Source organism: Thamnophis sirtalis, unplaced genomic scaffold (assembly GCF_051295495.1).
Source record: "Thamnophis sirtalis isolate CommonGarterSnake01/CBP01778 unplaced genomic scaffold, rThaSir2_p1.2 scaffold_6, whole genome shotgun sequence".
NCBI lineage: Eukaryota > Metazoa > Chordata > Lepidosauria > Squamata > Natricidae > Thamnophis > Thamnophis sirtalis.
The window spans coordinates 81,680,344-81,698,602 of NW_028261386.1; the positions used below are offsets into that span (position 1 = coordinate 81,680,344).

General features: G+C 38.9%; 1 protein-coding gene across 2 annotated transcripts in view; it reads right to left on the reverse strand.

Annotated features, from left to right (window-relative positions):
• Positions 1-18,259, reverse strand: part of CCDC170 (coiled-coil domain containing 170) — a 67,815-nt gene that overhangs the window by 29,915 nt on the left and 19,641 nt on the right. For both annotated transcript variants that reach the window (XM_087718288.1, XM_087718287.1), the window contains exons 4-5: positions 13,126-13,270; positions 7,151-7,336 (exon numbers count right to left, since the gene is read on the reverse strand). In XM_087718288.1, coding sequence (XP_087574414.1) covers positions 7,151-7,336; positions 13,126-13,270 — 331 coding nt within the window. The remainder of the gene's footprint in view (positions 1-7,150; positions 7,337-13,125; positions 13,271-18,259) is intronic.

The following is an 18,259-nucleotide window of genomic DNA, read 5'->3' on the forward strand; positions in this document are numbered from 1 at the left end:
ATAAAATATATGTTGGATTATGGTTTGTTGAAAAGAAAGCATTGGGAACAATTGTTGTGGAACAGAACTAGACACTTTTGATTTTGATTGGTGTGTGTGTGTGTGTGTATTAAGAGACTAGTTTCAAAAGCCAAAATCACATATGTGTAGTGAAATATCAGAATGCATGTAATTATGCCCATGTTAAATGCAGATTTTTTTTTAAAAAAAGAAAACTGTTAAATACATATTTGTCACCATTCAAACCTACTCTAGTTGGAGCCATCACAGTCAGCATTATCTGCTTTTCTGTATCTTGGCATGCTTCCATTTAATTTAATTTAATTTTTCTGCTACTTTTCTTTAAAGGATTTGGTAGGAAGGGGAAAATTACTCTAGTGACAAGAATTAAATGACAGTTTTGGGGGAAATTAAGGAAACATTTTCAGATTGCAATATTATTTCAATAAATCTTTCCCCCTCTTTGTCACAGGTGCAGGGTAACATTGCTTCCCCACTCCATAAAGCACAGCAGCTATCTTATTTTTGAAAAAAAATATTCTGTATTGATACCACACCCAATATGACAGGATCCAAGAAGGAGAAGATATGTCATTAATAAGAACCAAAGTACCTATCAATTTATATTAATTAAAAATTGAATTATTACAACATTTGAAGGACCTTCAAACAATTGACTGGATCTCAAAGTGGCTTTTGAGGAAGGGATGAGCATATTACCATGTTTCCCCCGAATAAGACAGGGTCTTACATTCTTTTGACCCCCGAAATAAGCGTTTGGCCTTGTTTTTGGGGAGGTCCTATTATTTTTGAGGTGCAGAAGGCGGCGAGCGTGGTCACCTCAGGGCTGCTGCTGTGTTGCAATATTTTCAGGGAGGACTTATTTTGGGGGAGGCTTATTTTAGCGCATGCGCTCAAAAGCCCAATTGGGCTTATTATACGGGGAGGTCTTATTTTCAGGGAAACAGGGTATAAGCATGTTGCTTATCTCAAGAGAAAGAAAAGAATAATAAAGAGACAAATGGCCAACCCAGAGAGCAGATTAAACATCCATTTGGCTTTTTTTTCCAAAGCATGATCTACAGGTAGTCCTTACTTACGACCATAATTGAGCCCGAAATTTGTTTTGCTAAGGGAAATGTTTGTTAAGTGAGTTTTGCTCCATTTTATGACTTTTCTTGCCACAGTTATTAAGTGAATTGCTGCAGTTGTTAATTGGGTAACATAGCTATTAAGTGAATCTAGCTTCCCCTTTGACTTTGCTTGTCAGACGATCGCAAAAGGGGATCATGCCACCCTAGGACAGTGCAACTGTCATAAATATGAATCAGTTGCCAAGTGCCCAAATTTTGATCAGGTGATCATGGAGTTGCTGCAATGGTCATAAGTGTGAAAAATAGTCATAAGTTACTTTTTTCACTTCCGTTGTAATTTTGAATGGTCACTAAATGAACTGTTGTAAGTGAAGGACTACCTGTATTATGATAACAGTATGATAAGGTGGCAGAATTCACCCTGTATTCATTATTCCCTACACTTTTCTAATTCACTCTTGTCTGCATGGAGGACATTTCCCCTGTATGCATGTATTTGTTAATTCTACATTCCGTATTTCTTCTTAGTGCTTAAGGCAACTTCCAAGGAAAAGAATGGAATGGAATGGAAGAATAGAATAGAATAGAATAGAATAGAATAACAGAGTTGGAAGGGACTTTGGAGGTCTTCTAGTCCACCCCTCTGCTTAGGCAGGAAACTCTACACCACTTCAGGCAAATGGTTATCCAACATCCTCTTAAAAACTTCCAGTGTTGGAGCTTTCACAACTTTTGGAGGCAAGTTGTTCCACTGATTAATTATTCTATTGGCACTCATTTTATTCCCACAACAGCAATGCTGCATGAGTGGGTGTCAAGCGCAAAGACCAGGTCTACATGTGAAACTCCGATTAAATTGATGTATTGCTACTTATGCCTATGCAGAGGGATCTTTTCAACTAATGGTTAGCACTTGTTTGGAGTTAGGTGCGGGTGAATGGAATTCAAGGGTGGAGGTGAACTTAATCCACTTGTGGCCCCACAGGGATTCTAGGCTGCTCCCTCTTTTAACTCTGTCCCAAGATTCTGCTACTCCTTCTTCTTCGGGAGGGCAGAGAAAGAATCACTGGCCCCAAATCACATCGAGTTTCCATAGCTCCATGAATTTAAACTTAAGACTAAATACAACTTCTTCACTCCATTCCCACACGCAGGGACTATCCTCCTTTCTTTACTGAAGAATTTATGGAGGGGTGGTGGTTTCTGAATAAATCCATGCAATGTTAAACTCCTACATTCTTGTCCAGATTTCCAGAAGTTCCTCCTGCATGCTCTCTTACTCTGTATCTCCATGAACCTGGATATTTTTTCCAGATCTAGAAATATGGTTGCCAGTCCATGCATAGTTGCCAAAATGTAACGTTACTTTAATCAAAATAAAATAAAAATGAAATAAATGTCATAAATGAGCTAAATAGACATTTGAACTGGAAAGAAAATATATAAGAACGATAGGAAGAACAGGATCTTTCTGAATGCAGTTATGCTGCTTTTATTTTAGAAACAGCATATTCCATAAAAACAGTACAGTAGATAAGCACAAAAAGTGTCTTGCTCCAAATAATGGGCAAAATAGAAGCAACTAAACCCCATAGTTAGACTCTTCTCATAATATTTTGTGGGATACACACAGAAGGGAGAAGCGTCTAGATTGAGTGTTATGTTAAAGAAAATGATCATCTGAAAAATAATTTTCTTTAGAATTAAAATGCATTGAGGGAGCTGGTTGGCATGTTTTTTTTAATCTGAAATACGTAAGGAAAACAGAATGATTACAAACAGCCAGCATGGATTTAATGACAGTGAACTAAGCATTCCAGAATATGCTGGTTAGCTTCTTTGATAAAGCATTACAACTTAGTAGTTCTTAGCATTAAGAGCTTACAAAGGGGAAATTAATTAAGGAGCAACATGATAAGAGGATTGAAAGAAATGCCATATGAAGCCGAAAGAGTTTTATGTTTATTGCACAGATGTTTTTTCAAGCATTTTAAAACTTTGCAAGGGAAAAAAAGCAGCAAAGCTAATGCATCAAATCAAGAGGGGAGTTAAACAGAAGACTTGATTAAAAATGGAAAGTCTTTATTAAGTGTTCTAAAGCATCAAAATAATATAAGAATTCTAATTCTATCCATTTTGAAGATGAAGAAATCTTTAGCATCTTTATTTTTAAAAAGTTGAGTTGCTTGGCCCATAGATCTGAGGACTGTTATATCTTCTTTATTGAACTGATTGTAGAACTAGTGGAATACACACTGTGCTACTTTGCAAATCACTTTGTGAATAAAGTCCCACATTTTTTCCTGACTTGGATGCTAAAATGAATAAAAAGCCAATAGAAATGCTACTTGCAATCCTGTGTCTTATTATTAAAGATGTTTTCGAGTATCTATAAGTTCAGATATGGACAGAATTCTTCCAGCTACGAGAGCTATTACTGGTACAATGTTAATTATGTACAAAGTGTGTTACTTGCTTAAAAAGGATAGTCTAGGCTAGCTAGATAGGCTAGCTTTATTGTTGTAAGATGTAGTTGTGACACCAGTCTCCATTTTCAAACATAATAAAAATGTAAAATTGTCTTTTTAAAGCAATCTTCTAGGAAAAAAAGATTGTTTATCTGTTCATATAACATATAAGAATCCCCAACTCTTTATTTATGCATCTGGGTCACGGTTGGATTCACTTACCTTCCCTACAGGTTCTCAAATGTGAGCACACGTGCCGCATCTGCGCATGCGCAATGCTCATGCTTTACATTGGGGTGGGGGTGGGCAGAGCCTCCCGCAGCCACTGCTACTGGTTTGCCCGAACTAGAGAGAACCAGCTGAATACCACCTCTGGTCTGGGTGGTATAATCAATAATAACCAAAAACAATCAAACCCCAAGAAATGTAAAATCAGTATAACAAATCATAACTGTATATTCATAGGTAACACTGGAAATAAACACTCTCTAACACAACAGAACAGGCTCAGTTATCACCCCAACCCGATTAATCTAACACCGTTTACCAAGTCGTATCATTTCTCTCCACATAAACATATATATTTTACCTTATAATAAAACAGAAATCACATTTCGTCAACAAGCAGATGACAGTTGTGCGAGGAGAAGCCCAAATGTTCAAAACAATACATATTAACATCTGTTGAAGTTTCCAATGCCTCATAAAAACAAGATAAAACAAAATGTTCACGTTTGTAGTAAAGTCATTGCTGTATTTTCCATTGTGGTTTTTATCCATCTGGCGCCCAGACACACTTGTCAGACAGAGTATTTGTACAAAACCTATAGTCCAAAAGGCCACCTCCCACACTTCAAAAGAATTCTTAAGTGCTCGACAGTCCCTGTAAACAGGGATATCAACTATCCTGATCACTTTTCAGAACTGGTGCTGAACAGCAAAATTAAAGCCCATTTCACCTCTGTTCTATCTACACAATAGTATCATTCCAAATCCAACAATCAGGAAGAGAATTTCATAAATGATAATTTATAATTAGCAACATTATAACATTAGTCTCCCCCCCCCCCCAAATCGTGGAATGTTCAGCTCCTGCAGAAGCTCTGTCTTGACCAAAGATAAAAATATCAAGGCTTCATTAACAATCCTTTGATTGAGAAGGCACACAAATTGCAGAATGGAAGTGATGCCACTCTAACTATTAAATTTGGGTGGCTCTAAATACATGAAGGCTAAGCCTATCAAGGGTTATTAACTCTGAAGACTCAGAATTACTTATGGGCTGGAGATGAGCTGGGGAATAATGGTAGGAAAGAGGTACATCTCCATGTTATGCTTATGAGTACCCTGGAGTGGGACATTGCAAGAAGCAAAATGTTGGATTATGATGAACGTTGACCTAATTAAGCAGGGCTGTTCTTATATTCTATTATTATTATAATCCAACTTTCCTCATTATCTGCAGTACTTTCCTCCCATCCTTGAATGTTGCCTTCACAGTCTACATTTACAATGTCTGGTAATGGGGCTGGTTGGTGTTGCTGCCTATACACATTATAACATGGAAAGGTTTCAGGGCAGTGGTTGGTATAATCCTTGCCGTACTTCCCCTCTCATCCCATATCACTCATTGGTAGAAAACGGAAGGGTCTATGACAACTTGACATCGCTAGCTCAGCATGGCCAGCCAAGTCCCCCTCTGCCAGCTTGGTGCTGCCATTTCTTCTCAGGACATGTCAACACTGGAAGGTTGCTGCGGGGAACTGGATAAAAGCCAAGTGAGTGGTTGAGCAAGCAAGGGAATTTGGTAGTGGTGAGAAGGCCGCCCCCAGCTGGCCGCACTGAGCTAACAGCACTGAATTATCCCATTCCAAAAAGTGAAGCAGGAATCACTGTCACAAAACCTCTGCTTTGGCCAGCCTTGGTGCTTTGTTGGAGGCACTGCTTGGAGCCTTTCCTAAAGACCTTTAGAAAGCAACATTCAGCATCGCAAACTGCCAAACTTCAATCCTGTTTTCTGGCTATTGATGCCTCAACATTGCTATGGACAGAACTTTTTAAAAACTGGTAATGTATGTGACTCCAACCTTTGGGAAACCCAAAGGTGCTTTCTGGTTTAACCAGAAAGTCCAGTTGTCTCTTGAAAAAGCACCTATGGGACAACCATGACCTACATCAGTGGTCTCCAACCTTGGCAACTTTAAGACTTGTGGACTTCAATTTTCAGAGTTCCTCAGCCAGCTTTGCTCTGGGAGTTGAAGTCCACAGGTCTTAAAGTTGCCAAGGTTGGAGACCACTGACCTAGATGATTGAGAATCTCCATAAATCTTGGGTGGGGGAGGAAATCCTTCAGGGAAATGTCAGCTGCTATGCACGACAAGGATGAAAGGCTACCTTGCAAACTAGTGCAGCCATCAGTTTTGGGTCATAATGGAAATAACAACCTCCTAGAAGATCCTGGCTAGATTTTTTCATAAGGTCAGTGTTTCCATATGCAAACAACAAAAATTAGAATTGTCAGGTAGTGTCTATTAAACACCTAGTCCATCTGGCAACCTTAACAAGAATAGCCACGGAGGCACAGACTCCCATTCTTGAGTGCCGTCTTCACAGCCTACATTTACAGTGCCTGGCAATGTGGCTGAGTGGTGTTGCTGCTTACACACATTGCAACATGGGACGGTCTCAGGGCAGTGGTTCAATAGGAGTAGGAAACCATGCAGTGAGTCATCTGGATTACACCAAATTGTCATCCTCTATATGTCAGGTTGTCATATGTTCTACTGGCACAAGATGGAAATTATTAATTAATACAAAAACAGTCTTAGTCCAATTGCAGCCTTCTTCAACAGATGACCAACCATGAGATGGAGATTTTATTATGAGGATACATCTTCAGCCTTTGAATATTCATACATATGAATAAATCGACTATATCTGGTTTTTTAGTTACATTACTTTGATGTAAAAAATTCCACCCAACTTCCATTGCTTTTTACTGAATGGTTTGGGTTTGTAATTTTACAAATTCAACTGCAGAATGAGTTGACAGTATAGGATAGATGTTTCAGAAAATTTGGGGGAAACTTTGGAAACTGTGAGTGCCAAATTAGATGCCCAGTTAATTTAGACTTGCTCAGTCCCTTGTCACCTAGCATACTGGTTGGATTTGAGAGGAGCTAAAATATAAAATGTCAAAAGGGAACCAATTTGTCTTAACTTTGGCTTAAAAACTGTCTACAGGTAATTGTCCCCCAGAATTGAAAAGCAGCTATCTGGTGGATACCGCAAAGAAAGGAAAAAAATGGAGTTAAAGTTGACCCACATCACCAATGCTGTAATCCCAATTTGAGTAAGAGGTTCCTATACATTTCAATACTTACGAAAATTGGGGGGGGGGGGGGCGAAGATAGTTGTGATCCCAAAGCTCTAGTCCTCCTATCTAGGCAAGACCTCAGAAAACATTTTGGAAAACACATTACAGGGAATTCACATTCACTGTTATGAAGACTGAATGCACAAACCATTAAGAAACACCTTGTTTATAAAGAAAGCTCTAAGGTCATAAACATGCACTAAGAGACATACATCACTTAGCTTTTCTATGTCTTGAGAGCAAGCTGCTGCTTTTTTTTGCTCCTTGTTCACTTCTGACACAAGCCTCATGATGGTTTCTCTGTTGGCTTTCAGTTCCATCTCATGAATTGTTACGGTCTCTCTGAAGGTATCTATTTGTTCTTTTAGCGCATCGTTTTCTTTACGCATTCCACGGATCTGGAAGCACCAAAGTGAGATATGGTGTTCAAACAAGTAATTTAATGGTTGTTGTTTTCAATGTCATTAAAATCTATATTTAAATAGTTTTGCTTTGTCATATTGTAGTTGTACCATTAAAGGGGGGGGGGTTTGAAATGGAGCATTTTAGCCTCTGCTACTGTCCCCTGTGGCCATATTTAACCTTGGCAGTAGAATTTAATCCAGACTTCCTTGTATGGAGATGCAGAATTCCTATTGGTTTATCAAATAGATTCTTTGCTTGCTATTGGGAACTGGGAAATCATCTGCACTAGCATTTATGTTGCTGTTGTAGATTTAGTTTATTTTTACACCACATTGTCCGGTCTCTAATCCCCGATATTATTTCTCCACCAATATTCCATTTCGTCCAGATTGTTTTTATGACCATTTTTGCATTTTTCATTTTCCGTGTTCCAATTGTGCAACTTACATTATAGGTATGATATCACTCTCACCAATGGGACTGGTTTTAATGATATAAGAAACATTCTTCTCTGGCTTCCAGAGGGGGAAGTAAGATCTACAAGCAGGAAATCACAGATCCCCCTCCACCTCAGGCTATTTGTCAGTGCATATGGATACACAGCTGTGACTAACCCTCAATCTTTATTGTGAAAAGCCTATATTCCTTGAGCAGATGCTCATATAATTACCAGATTCAAAAATAAAGTAAAGCAAAGCAAGATGAGAAGACAATACTTTGTGTGACCCTAAGAACGCAAAGGATAAACTACTTGGGAACCTTACTTCTACTGTTATAGCCCTGCACCGTAGTAGATACCATTTGATTGTCTGATAATGCAACAGATACCGCAGTCCATTCATTAATATGTTTCTACCAAAGGGGAAAAAATGCTTCGGGGGGGGAGGGGGTGTTAACAATGCCTAAGATACCAAAGTGGTTCTAATGCAGATGTGGTTAGAATTTTGTACCGCTTGTAATTAAAACTTGAAGAAAATTGTTTAAAATAATAAGTCAGAGATTAGAAACCAATAGTTTTCACCCAGTGGTAGACAACAATGCTTCGGGCAACTGGTGTATGAGAAGTGTGTACCACCAAATGAGAGCAATAAGCTTCATCCCTCTTATGTGAAGACCATAGGAGTCAAGTGGTCCAGTTGCCGCCTGAAAAAGTACCTTTGGGACATGCAAAAGGAAGCAAAACTCCATTCCTTCCTCCTCCTATGAAGAAGACAGTTTCTAAGTAGCCTCTTGAGAGTAGATTCAAGAGTAGAATAAAATGTATCTATTAAGATGCATGCTAGACTAGACAATTCCATAATTATAGCTCAGAATCAAAAGGTAATCTAGATGTTGTTTGGTAGAGCAGTAAAACTAGTGTTTCAATCTTTCATTTTGTCATTTCTTGCAGTCTAGATCAAAAGTAGGCATTAAGCTACACTGGACAAGCAAAGGGATACCTCAAGGGGCTGAGGCAGGGCTCACAAAATATTGATTTGTTACATCAGCCACAATTTTCTAGGGTCACCCAATGTGTTAAGCTACAAAGTGGTTTTTACAGCATAAAAAGGTAAAGGTTCCCTCGCACACCTGTGCTAGTCGTTCCCGACTCTTGGGGGCCCTGTTCGTCTCTGTTTCAAAGCCGAAGAGCCAGCGCTGTCCGAAGACAACTCCATGGTAATGCGGCCGGCATGACTAAATGCCAAAGGCGCACAGAACGTTGTTACCTTCCCACCAAAGGTGGTTCCTATTTTTTATACTTACATTTTTACCTGCTTTCGAACTGCTAGGTTGGCAAAAGCTGGGACAAGTAATGGGAGCTCACTCTGTTACGTGGTGCTAGGGATTCAAACTGCCGACTTTTCTGATTGACAAGCTCAGCGCCTTAGCCACTGAGCCACCATGTCCTTTTTTACAGCATGCTAAGTCACAAAACCACATTATGGTTTTACAGCAGTTTACAGCATGGGCCCAGTTATTGTCTTCATTTCTTGTCTTATTGCCATAATTAAATCTTTCTTTTTTAAAATATATCTTTGAAACCAAAGCTTTTTTTTCCCCACACTGTTATTTATGATAATTATAATAGTAATGCTATTCCTGGCTAACTTTATTTATAATTTATTATATTTTAATTTGTGCTTTATCTGGCGTTGCTTTTATTGATTTTCTTACAGATGTTATATTGAATGTAATCCATTGAAAATGAAAGTCTTAACGTGATGCTTTCTTTCCACTTAATATTTCCTATGGTTACAATGTATGAGCTGTGTGTGGGTTATTTTTCCCTGGTTGTTTTAGATTTGTTTAGAAACTATAAAATCTTACTGGTGTGTTAAAAGCTTTACTGAATGTCCAAGTGGAAAAAAAAACTATTATTAAATGTGTGCAATAGTGGTGAAAGATGGATTTTTATTTATTTGTTTTGTTTTATTATTGTTAAATCTATACACCCATGATGGTGAACCTATGGCACACATGCCATAGGTGGCACCCAGAGCCATATCGGTGGGCATGCAAGCTCAGCTCCGATGTGCATGTGCACGTTGGTGAGCTGATTTTTTGGCCTTCTGGGCCCACCAGAAGTCTGGAAACAAGATTTTTTGGCCTCCGGGGGGGGGGAGCTGTTTTTGCCCTCCCCAGGATCCTAGAAAGGCTCTGGAGCCTGGGGAGAGCGAAAAACTGGTCCACCGTGCCATTGCGTGCCAAAAGCAGGAGGAACGCCAGGCGGAGTCACGCACACATGTGCAGGGGCAGGGCACATATAATTATGGGTGTGGGCATGTGCTTTTGGCATGCGACGGCAAAAAGGTTAGCCATCATTGGTATATACCGGCCATCTCGCTGTTTGGGGCAACTCTAGGCAGCTTGGTTTTAGACTGCCCCCTTCTGTCCCTAGTCTGGTTTCATCAATCCTGAAGATACTGATTTTAGGTGTCAAGTAACAATAAAACAATGGCCCTCTGTGATTTAACAATCCCTCTCTCTGATGCATTGTCCAGATCCGGATAAAAGTAAAGAAGTGTTTAGCAGACTCCAAACAATTTTCCCAAAAAGTACAAGTAGTTAAGACAAAGTTATGTGAGTCAGCAGAAATACTGATCGTGATGGAAGTCTACAGTCAATTTCAAAAGAGATTGCACCCAAATATGAAGTAAAGCAGAGCTACCAGATCTTGGCTGCAAAACTCCAAATCACAACATAAATAGGAACAAACAGCTCAGTGCTCCATATTTTTCTTCTGTCTTCACATAGTTATTTGGCTTTCGGCAACCAAGAACTAGCACAAATCTGATGATATTTCTGCTCATATTGAAAATGTGAACCCCCAAGTACCTTTTACTTGCTTGGTTGAATTTGTGAATTTGTGCATTATTTAAAGAAAAAAAAATCTGGCTGCAGTTAACATAAATCAGTTACACCCAACAAATGGCTGCAAAACAAGAATAAAATTAATTAAGTAGAAAAACAATATATATAGAACTGTATATAAAGGTGTGTAAATATAGAAGCGAAATATTATATACATGCAGATATATGGTGACATAACAATGTTGATATAATGACTGTAATGTGTTGTAGAAGGGAAAAAACAATTTTAAAAAATCTGCTAATAAAAAAATCGGTTACACAGATTACTATTTAATTTGAAAAGCTGAAAACAAATTAGAACCGTGAGCTGGTACATAACTCAGAAAGCATATGGGAACTATGTAGATTGATCAGATAATACCAATTTTGCATTATTTACAAGCCTAATTCAAAGTGCAAGTGCTAGTATTTAAAGTCCTGGATCCGGTGAGAATGTGTTTTTATTCCCTGGACATATACACACCTGCCCAGATTGTAAGAATGGCTTTAATAGTCTGCCAGCTCCACCAGGAAAGGTATTTGACAGGTAGCCCGCAACTTGCAACCACAATCGATCCAAAAAATTCTGTTGCTAAGCAAGAGAATTGCTAAATGAATTTTGCCCAATTTTGTGACCTTTCTTGACCCATTTGTTAAGTGAATCACTGTGGCTGTTAAGTTAATAACACAGATGCTAAGTGAATCTGGCTTTGTCTTTGTCTTTGCTTGTCAGGAGGTCCCAAAAGATGATCCCATGACCCTGCAATTGTCTTACATACACGCCAGTTGCCAAGCAATCAAATTTTGTCATGTGACCTTGGGGTTGCTGCCACGGTTGTAAGTGTGAAAAACCACCATGTCACTTTTTTCGATGCTGTTGTAACTTTGAACGGTCACTAAATAAATGGCTATAAGTCGAGGACTACCGGTATTGTTCCTTTGGATTCAGAATTAAGGCTAACAAATCATTTCCAAAAAGAAAGGTTGCTAAGGGACAAGCAATTGACAGCTGGCTAAAGGAGTGGAGTGGAGAAGGTGGGGAGAGGAGAGGAAATGGCTACTCCAACAATATATCTACAATTAAGCATGGAGGAAGGGTTGGGTTGGTATAACTCTTGAAAGAAAAAGACTTCTAAACTGTACTATCTGTTCATGAAATTTTATTTTTGAATACAGTTTTATCATCTAAAAGATACTGTCTTACCAAGAAAGCAGCAGACAGACAAGCAATGTAACATCAAAGTTCAATATATGATCTCTATGTTTATTATTTGGGGATATTGGCAGACAGCTGTCCCTAGAATAAACTTGGGTTACATTATGCCATATCTATCTGAATTATACCCGAGATAGGACTTCTTCGGTACCAGAGGTAGACCCCTTACGGCAGGGGTGTCAAACTCAAGGTCCGCAGGTTGGATCTGGCTATGGGGTGTTTAGATATGGCGCATGGAACCACCCAGGAAACAGCGAAGGACTGGGCCGCAGTGCTTCTGCCAGCGAAAACAGATCTTGGGAGGATCATGCACCCCTCCCGAGCTCTATTTTTGGAGGCAATGACCTGGTCCAGTGGTCTGCCAGTGAAAACGGAGCTCGGCCCAGCCACACCCATCCCAGCCACACCCACCCAACCTCCAAGTTCAAACAAAACCCTAATGCAGCCCTCAATGAAATGGAGTTTGACACCCCTGACTTAGCCTCACTTTACATTAACTGCAGCACAAACATGCCCCATCAATTATTTCCATAGGACCTGTCCTCATGAAGCAGATTTTGACTCATCCCCAGTGTACCCTGAAAGCAGGTACTTGCTTTCCATTCCGTATCTAAGCCCACTCCACCACACTGACAAGAGAGCAATCTGTGTAAAGCTTTTTCCTGCTGGCCACTGACAGGGATGAAAGGGGACATACAGCCAAGGGTATCTATTGATTGCTGCTTATAAAGTATAAAGACAAGGTCATTCACAAGCTTTATTATTAGGGTAAATTAGAGCCTAGATGTCAGGATAAGAGAGTGCAAATTATGCAGATATATTGTTCTTCTCACCTGAGGATTGCAAGAATGTGCATTAACACTGCCAGGATTGTAAAACTCTCTTCCCTAATAACATCCCTTCTCTGGCAGTTTTAACCAGTCCCTGAAGATTTCATTTTTATCTTTCCTAGCTTTTTATTATCTTTCTGCTGGCCCCATGGTGTTTTCAGGTTAATATTGCATTTTATTATAACAACATTTATAGTATTTTTATATTAAGGGCCCATGTGAGGGGCTACAATAAAACCCAGAGTGGAAATAGATTTAATAAAAAGTCCTGAAAGAGAGATCTGATATCATATTTAATTCATGAGATTCCACACATATGAGAGATGTCTTTAGGTGCTTTGCTACTATTTCTGTGGCTTAATTTGAAGGGGCACATTTTATTATTGTATAATTTTTAAAAGAAAACCTTGGAGAGCAGACGTTCTGGTGACTCTTCGTTTCCTCCTATGCCCAGTTCCAGAAGATGACAAAGTTGTGCAAAGAATTCATTTTGTTCTCTGCTGACTTTAGATGCATAGGATTTGCTTTCTTCAGATGTATTCAAATATTTTCTAATTAGGGTTCAAACCAAAGCAGAAATAATTTTATAGGTAAGAAAAATATGACCTGTTATCATTGTTTATATTAAGTGTATCATGCTACCATTATGTCAGACCGAGAATACACAATTTTGTTAGTTTAGCTAAGCATATATCTGCATAAGCATACTGCTGCAGATCTAATTAATCATATCCTCAACTGTGAATATATAACAGAATAGATAGTAGAAAAAGAGTGAGTTTGGTGTAGTGGTTAAAGCATCAGATTAGAAACCAAGAAAGAGACTGTGAGTTTCCAAGAAAACTGTAGAGACTAGTTTGGGCAGTTGTCAGGAGTCAAGATTGAATTCACAAACACACACACACACACACACACACACCAGGGGTGAAATCAACTTACCTTTGCTACTGGTTCACAAATGTGAGTGCATGTGCAGAGCGTCAAAGATGGGATGTCTTGACGTCTGGGTGGGTGGGCGGGGTCTCCTGCTGCCACCGCTACTGGTTTACCCAAACCGGATAGAACCGGCTGAATTGCAACACACACACACACACACATATACTGTACTTCCTTCTTTTCCTATTCTAAAATGGTTGTGTGCTATTCAAAGGTGATCTTGCTCCTGTATTCTGGTCTGGAGAATCAGAATGGCCTCTCCCTTAAAGGGATCCTAGTCAAAATGGATCTGTCTGTTTACAGAAAAATACCATTTTCAGATTAGGAAATATCTTCCATGGGACTCAGAGAACACAAATATACAGTAATGAATTTCCTTTCTGAACAAAAATCATAATTATAATAAGAGTGCAAAAGTGCTATATAATCACAGAAATGTATCCTTTTATAAAATGTTGATATAAAATCTTATGCAATGGGTATCCATATAATAAATTATATGTAACATAGAACAGGATATGTTTCATTCATGTAGTATTTATTATTAATTAATTAATTGTACTGGCAGGATTGTTATACATACCATCAATAAATAGGAATTGAAAAACTGTAAGGTACGTTGAGTGGGCGCCTAGACTCTACAATACTATTTCAGGAACTTCTGCAGGAACTTCTCCCAAATCAACCAAAATGAAATTATACTGACCAGTATTATAGAGCTCAAAGAGAGCTAATGATCAAGCCTGCCAATCATTAAAATGAATTAATGAACATAAAGTTCTGCATACAGTAACTGTTCCACTAAGAGAGAAGAAATTGTTCCCTTGTGTCCTCTATGCTTTCACTATGCATTCTTTCTGTCCATGGAAAAATACGCCTCCCTGCCCCCCCATTTCATTTCCTAGCCTTACCAAGCAAAGATATTAACGCTGCTTCAGATTTCTGCAACTGAAAATGTCCTGTCCAAATAAGAGCAAAGTCTGTTATCAAAAACCCACTTATGCTGGGCGCACTCCTGAGGGTCAGGTGGATGAAGGCAGACTGAAGTGGAGAAATTTATTGAGTTCTAAGCAGCAACACTGGAATGAAGGAGAAAATTGGCCCTAAGAACCACGTCATTATGAAAAATACACAAGTGGAAATTAGCAGAAAGCGGTTCCAAGTATGCGACTTATCTAAGAGAAATTTCAGCAAGCTGTAAAGCTGTCTTTAATCGTTAACAGTTGATGAGATCATGTAGTTATAGATTTTTTAAAAAGTGTCAAAAGAGCCCAGCTGAGGTTCCAGCTGAGGAATATACATATGCTTTTAATATGGATAAAAATACATCTTTTCCCTGCACACTTCAACATTGTATTCAAAGCTTCTGCCAGGCAATTTACGTTATTGATGCTCAGACCTTTAACAAAACCTCATTCTCCCCTAAGAAAGTTAATGTCTGTAAAAAGCTTATATAATGATGCTGAACCTTTATTCTTGATGGGGCAAAAAAGGTCAGGACTCCTTTTAGTTGAAGTTAAAACTTTCTGAAAAGAAAGGAGCATTTTTTTAGAATCTTTGAGGGCCACCACTGTTCCCATGGCTCTTCAACCTCTAGGCCAGGTCTGCACATCCTGCAGAGGATAAAGGGCCACATTAATAAACTAAAAATTATCACTAGCCCCAAAGGAATAAGTGATCTGGCAGCTAGTTGGGCAGCTGCAGCTCCAGAGCTGACCGCGAAAATGTCCTACCTGTCAATGAATACTTCAGCTTCAACCGCAACAACCCATGCGCTCACAATAGATACAAGCCTATGGTAAATCGCTCCAAACTTAATTGCAGAAAATACAACTTCAGTAACAGAATTGTCAATGCCTGGAATGTACTACCTGACAATGTGATTTCTTCCCCAAACCCCCAAAACTTTAATCTTAGACTGTATACTGTCGACCTCACCCCAATCCTAAGAGGTCTTTAACAGGCATGCATAAGCGCACCAGAGTGCCTACCGTCCCTGTCCTAATATTCCTTTGTATTTATATCCATTTCATGTATTTATAATCATGTTTATACATATATCTGTTATCTAATTCATGCTTGACAAAATAAATAAATAATAAAACAGCTTGGGTGGGGTAGAAGACAAAGTTTTCTGGTGAGGTGGGTCATAATGGACCAAGTATTCAGGATAATGTAGCCATCAACTTGCTTGTCCTTCACCACAAGAACAGTGCTGCTACAATATGGCTTAACATCTGTTGGCAGTTCCATTCTAAGTATTTTCACAAATCCAATGTTTTTACAGCTACTAGAGGTTCTGCACAAGGGCAACAGGGACAGGAGAATGTTTACATAACTGAGGAGGAAAATAGGGGAAGCAACACCGAAACGTGGTGGATAGTGTGAGGTTTTTACAATTAGGCCAAGGTGATGGAGAGAGAGAAAGCACTCCATTCTGACTGGTTGAAGTTGGAGAAGGAACAAACACCAAGTATTTCCAGACATGTTTTGAGACAGGAAGAAAGGAATAGAAGGCAAGATAATGGAATGTCAAGCCAAGAGCCAGGAGTTCTTACATCAGTTATAAACACAACTGGCAGCTTCAAGGCCACCAAACACTGTCCCAAGAATCCATTAATTTATGGAGAGGGAGAACTAAGGGTTTCAACTTTCATAGATACAAGAGGAATTGGCAAACTAACGATAGACGATCAAGTATTTTGCTTGGCTCAGCTCTTGACTGTAGTAATAATTCTTATCTAAATAAGCCATGTTTGTGAAACATCTGCCAAATCAAGTAGCAGAGATCCATGATTTACTCCAGACTGGAGAAGTCGGGCAGCTGGAGAACAAATTCCAGTGAATGGTCCTTTTGAATTTGTATCTTCTACCCACTGATTTTAAATTATTTGCAGCTAAATGTGTGCAAAGTCTAGGAGAAAGTTGCTTATTGCTCCATGGATTGCTTTGGCATCATATTCTGTTGTATATCTTAGTGCATTTTAAAACATAAGCAGAGGAGAAACATTGAGTATAATTCTTGAACTTCACCTTGTTCTATAATTGTCCAGAGGCTTGAGCTACAAGGAATTAAAAGATTGAAAGAATCTGGACTTGTGTTCTGTATTCTGGATGGGAGTACAACCTTAACAATCTGTTGTCTCAATGTGCACTATATTCAAAAACTCATTGAAAAATTAATAAAAGAAGAACTTAATTTGGTCTATAAATACGGGTTTATCTCACAGTTCCTCAGCCAAACTACAACTTCTGGTCAGAGTGTTAGTAGACATTTTGCCAAATTAGATAATATCAAAGAGATTTTGCATAAGAAATATTTGCGAGTGCACTGGTTTAGGCTCCAGACGTGTAGATTTTTCTACCCATACATAATCCAAGTTGATGCAACACAGGATCTCCTTGAAGTCTTGAATTTTCTGCATAAAACAGAAGATTCCTAAAGTCTAAACAATCCTGGATAAAACTTGGATTTCCTCGTCTTTCTGCAGAGATGACTGCAAGAAACACAACAGCAACTTCAGAACATCTAACAATGCCTCTTGAAAGCTCCGTGGCTTTGTTATACAGGAAGTAAGCCATGTTAGTTAGCCTATTTATTCATTTGTTCTAAGCAACCATTGTCCAATTTCAACACTTTTGTCAAATAATCTAGGAAAAGCCCCAGGGAAACTCCTTAACTCTTGATTAAGTATATGGATCTCCTCCTTCCCCCCAAAAATCTCAGGCTTGGCACACATAAGGATTGTAACAGTACAGCAAGTTACAAAAAATGGCAGGAAAAATATAAGACTGATTAGAGGTTGATTATTTCCTCTTGTATGGCCACCAAACTGCAATGCAATTTTAAATCAGAGTTGAGACTTCCTGAGCATGAAAATAATGAAGAGGACGATCCCTGACTTTTTATAGATTTGTATTCTTCTGGTCACCCTTAGATTTCTTAGGAGGGAGATTTCTGGACTTGCTAGATTAGAAGAAAAAGAGACTCAGAATTCTTTTGGATTCAGAAGAAAATCCTGGACTCTCCTCCTTTCCTTTGTACTTTCTGGGGGAGAGGGAGGTGAAATACACCTAGATTTACTACTGTAGAAGGCTCATGTACTTCTCTGAGTCCTCCTAGACTGCTATATCCTTGATAGATTTTCTGGTGTGACCTTCCTCCTGGAAGTAATCACTGATTACTTCCACCCCTTTTCTCATGTTTAAGAACATATACCCATATCTATCTATCTATCTATCTATCTATCTATCTATCTATCTATCTATCTATCTATCTATCCATCCATCCATCCATCCATCCATCCATCCATCCATCCATCTATGTATTTCATTTTTATGCCACCCATGTCCCCTATGTCAGATTAACAAATGTAATAAAAATTTAAAATTATACAAAAGACACCAGGAGTAAGAGATGGTGGGACAGAAGTGAGGTCTTCCTACTTGCATTGGTAAATGTTCCCCCCAGGCCCCCAAACCAATTGGCAAAAACAAATTTAATATCCTTCTGGAAAGCCGAAAAGGTAGGAGTTCTGTTTTGGTGGTAGAGTGTTCCACAGGGATGGGACCACAACAGAAAAGGCTTTTCTCCTTGACCCTGC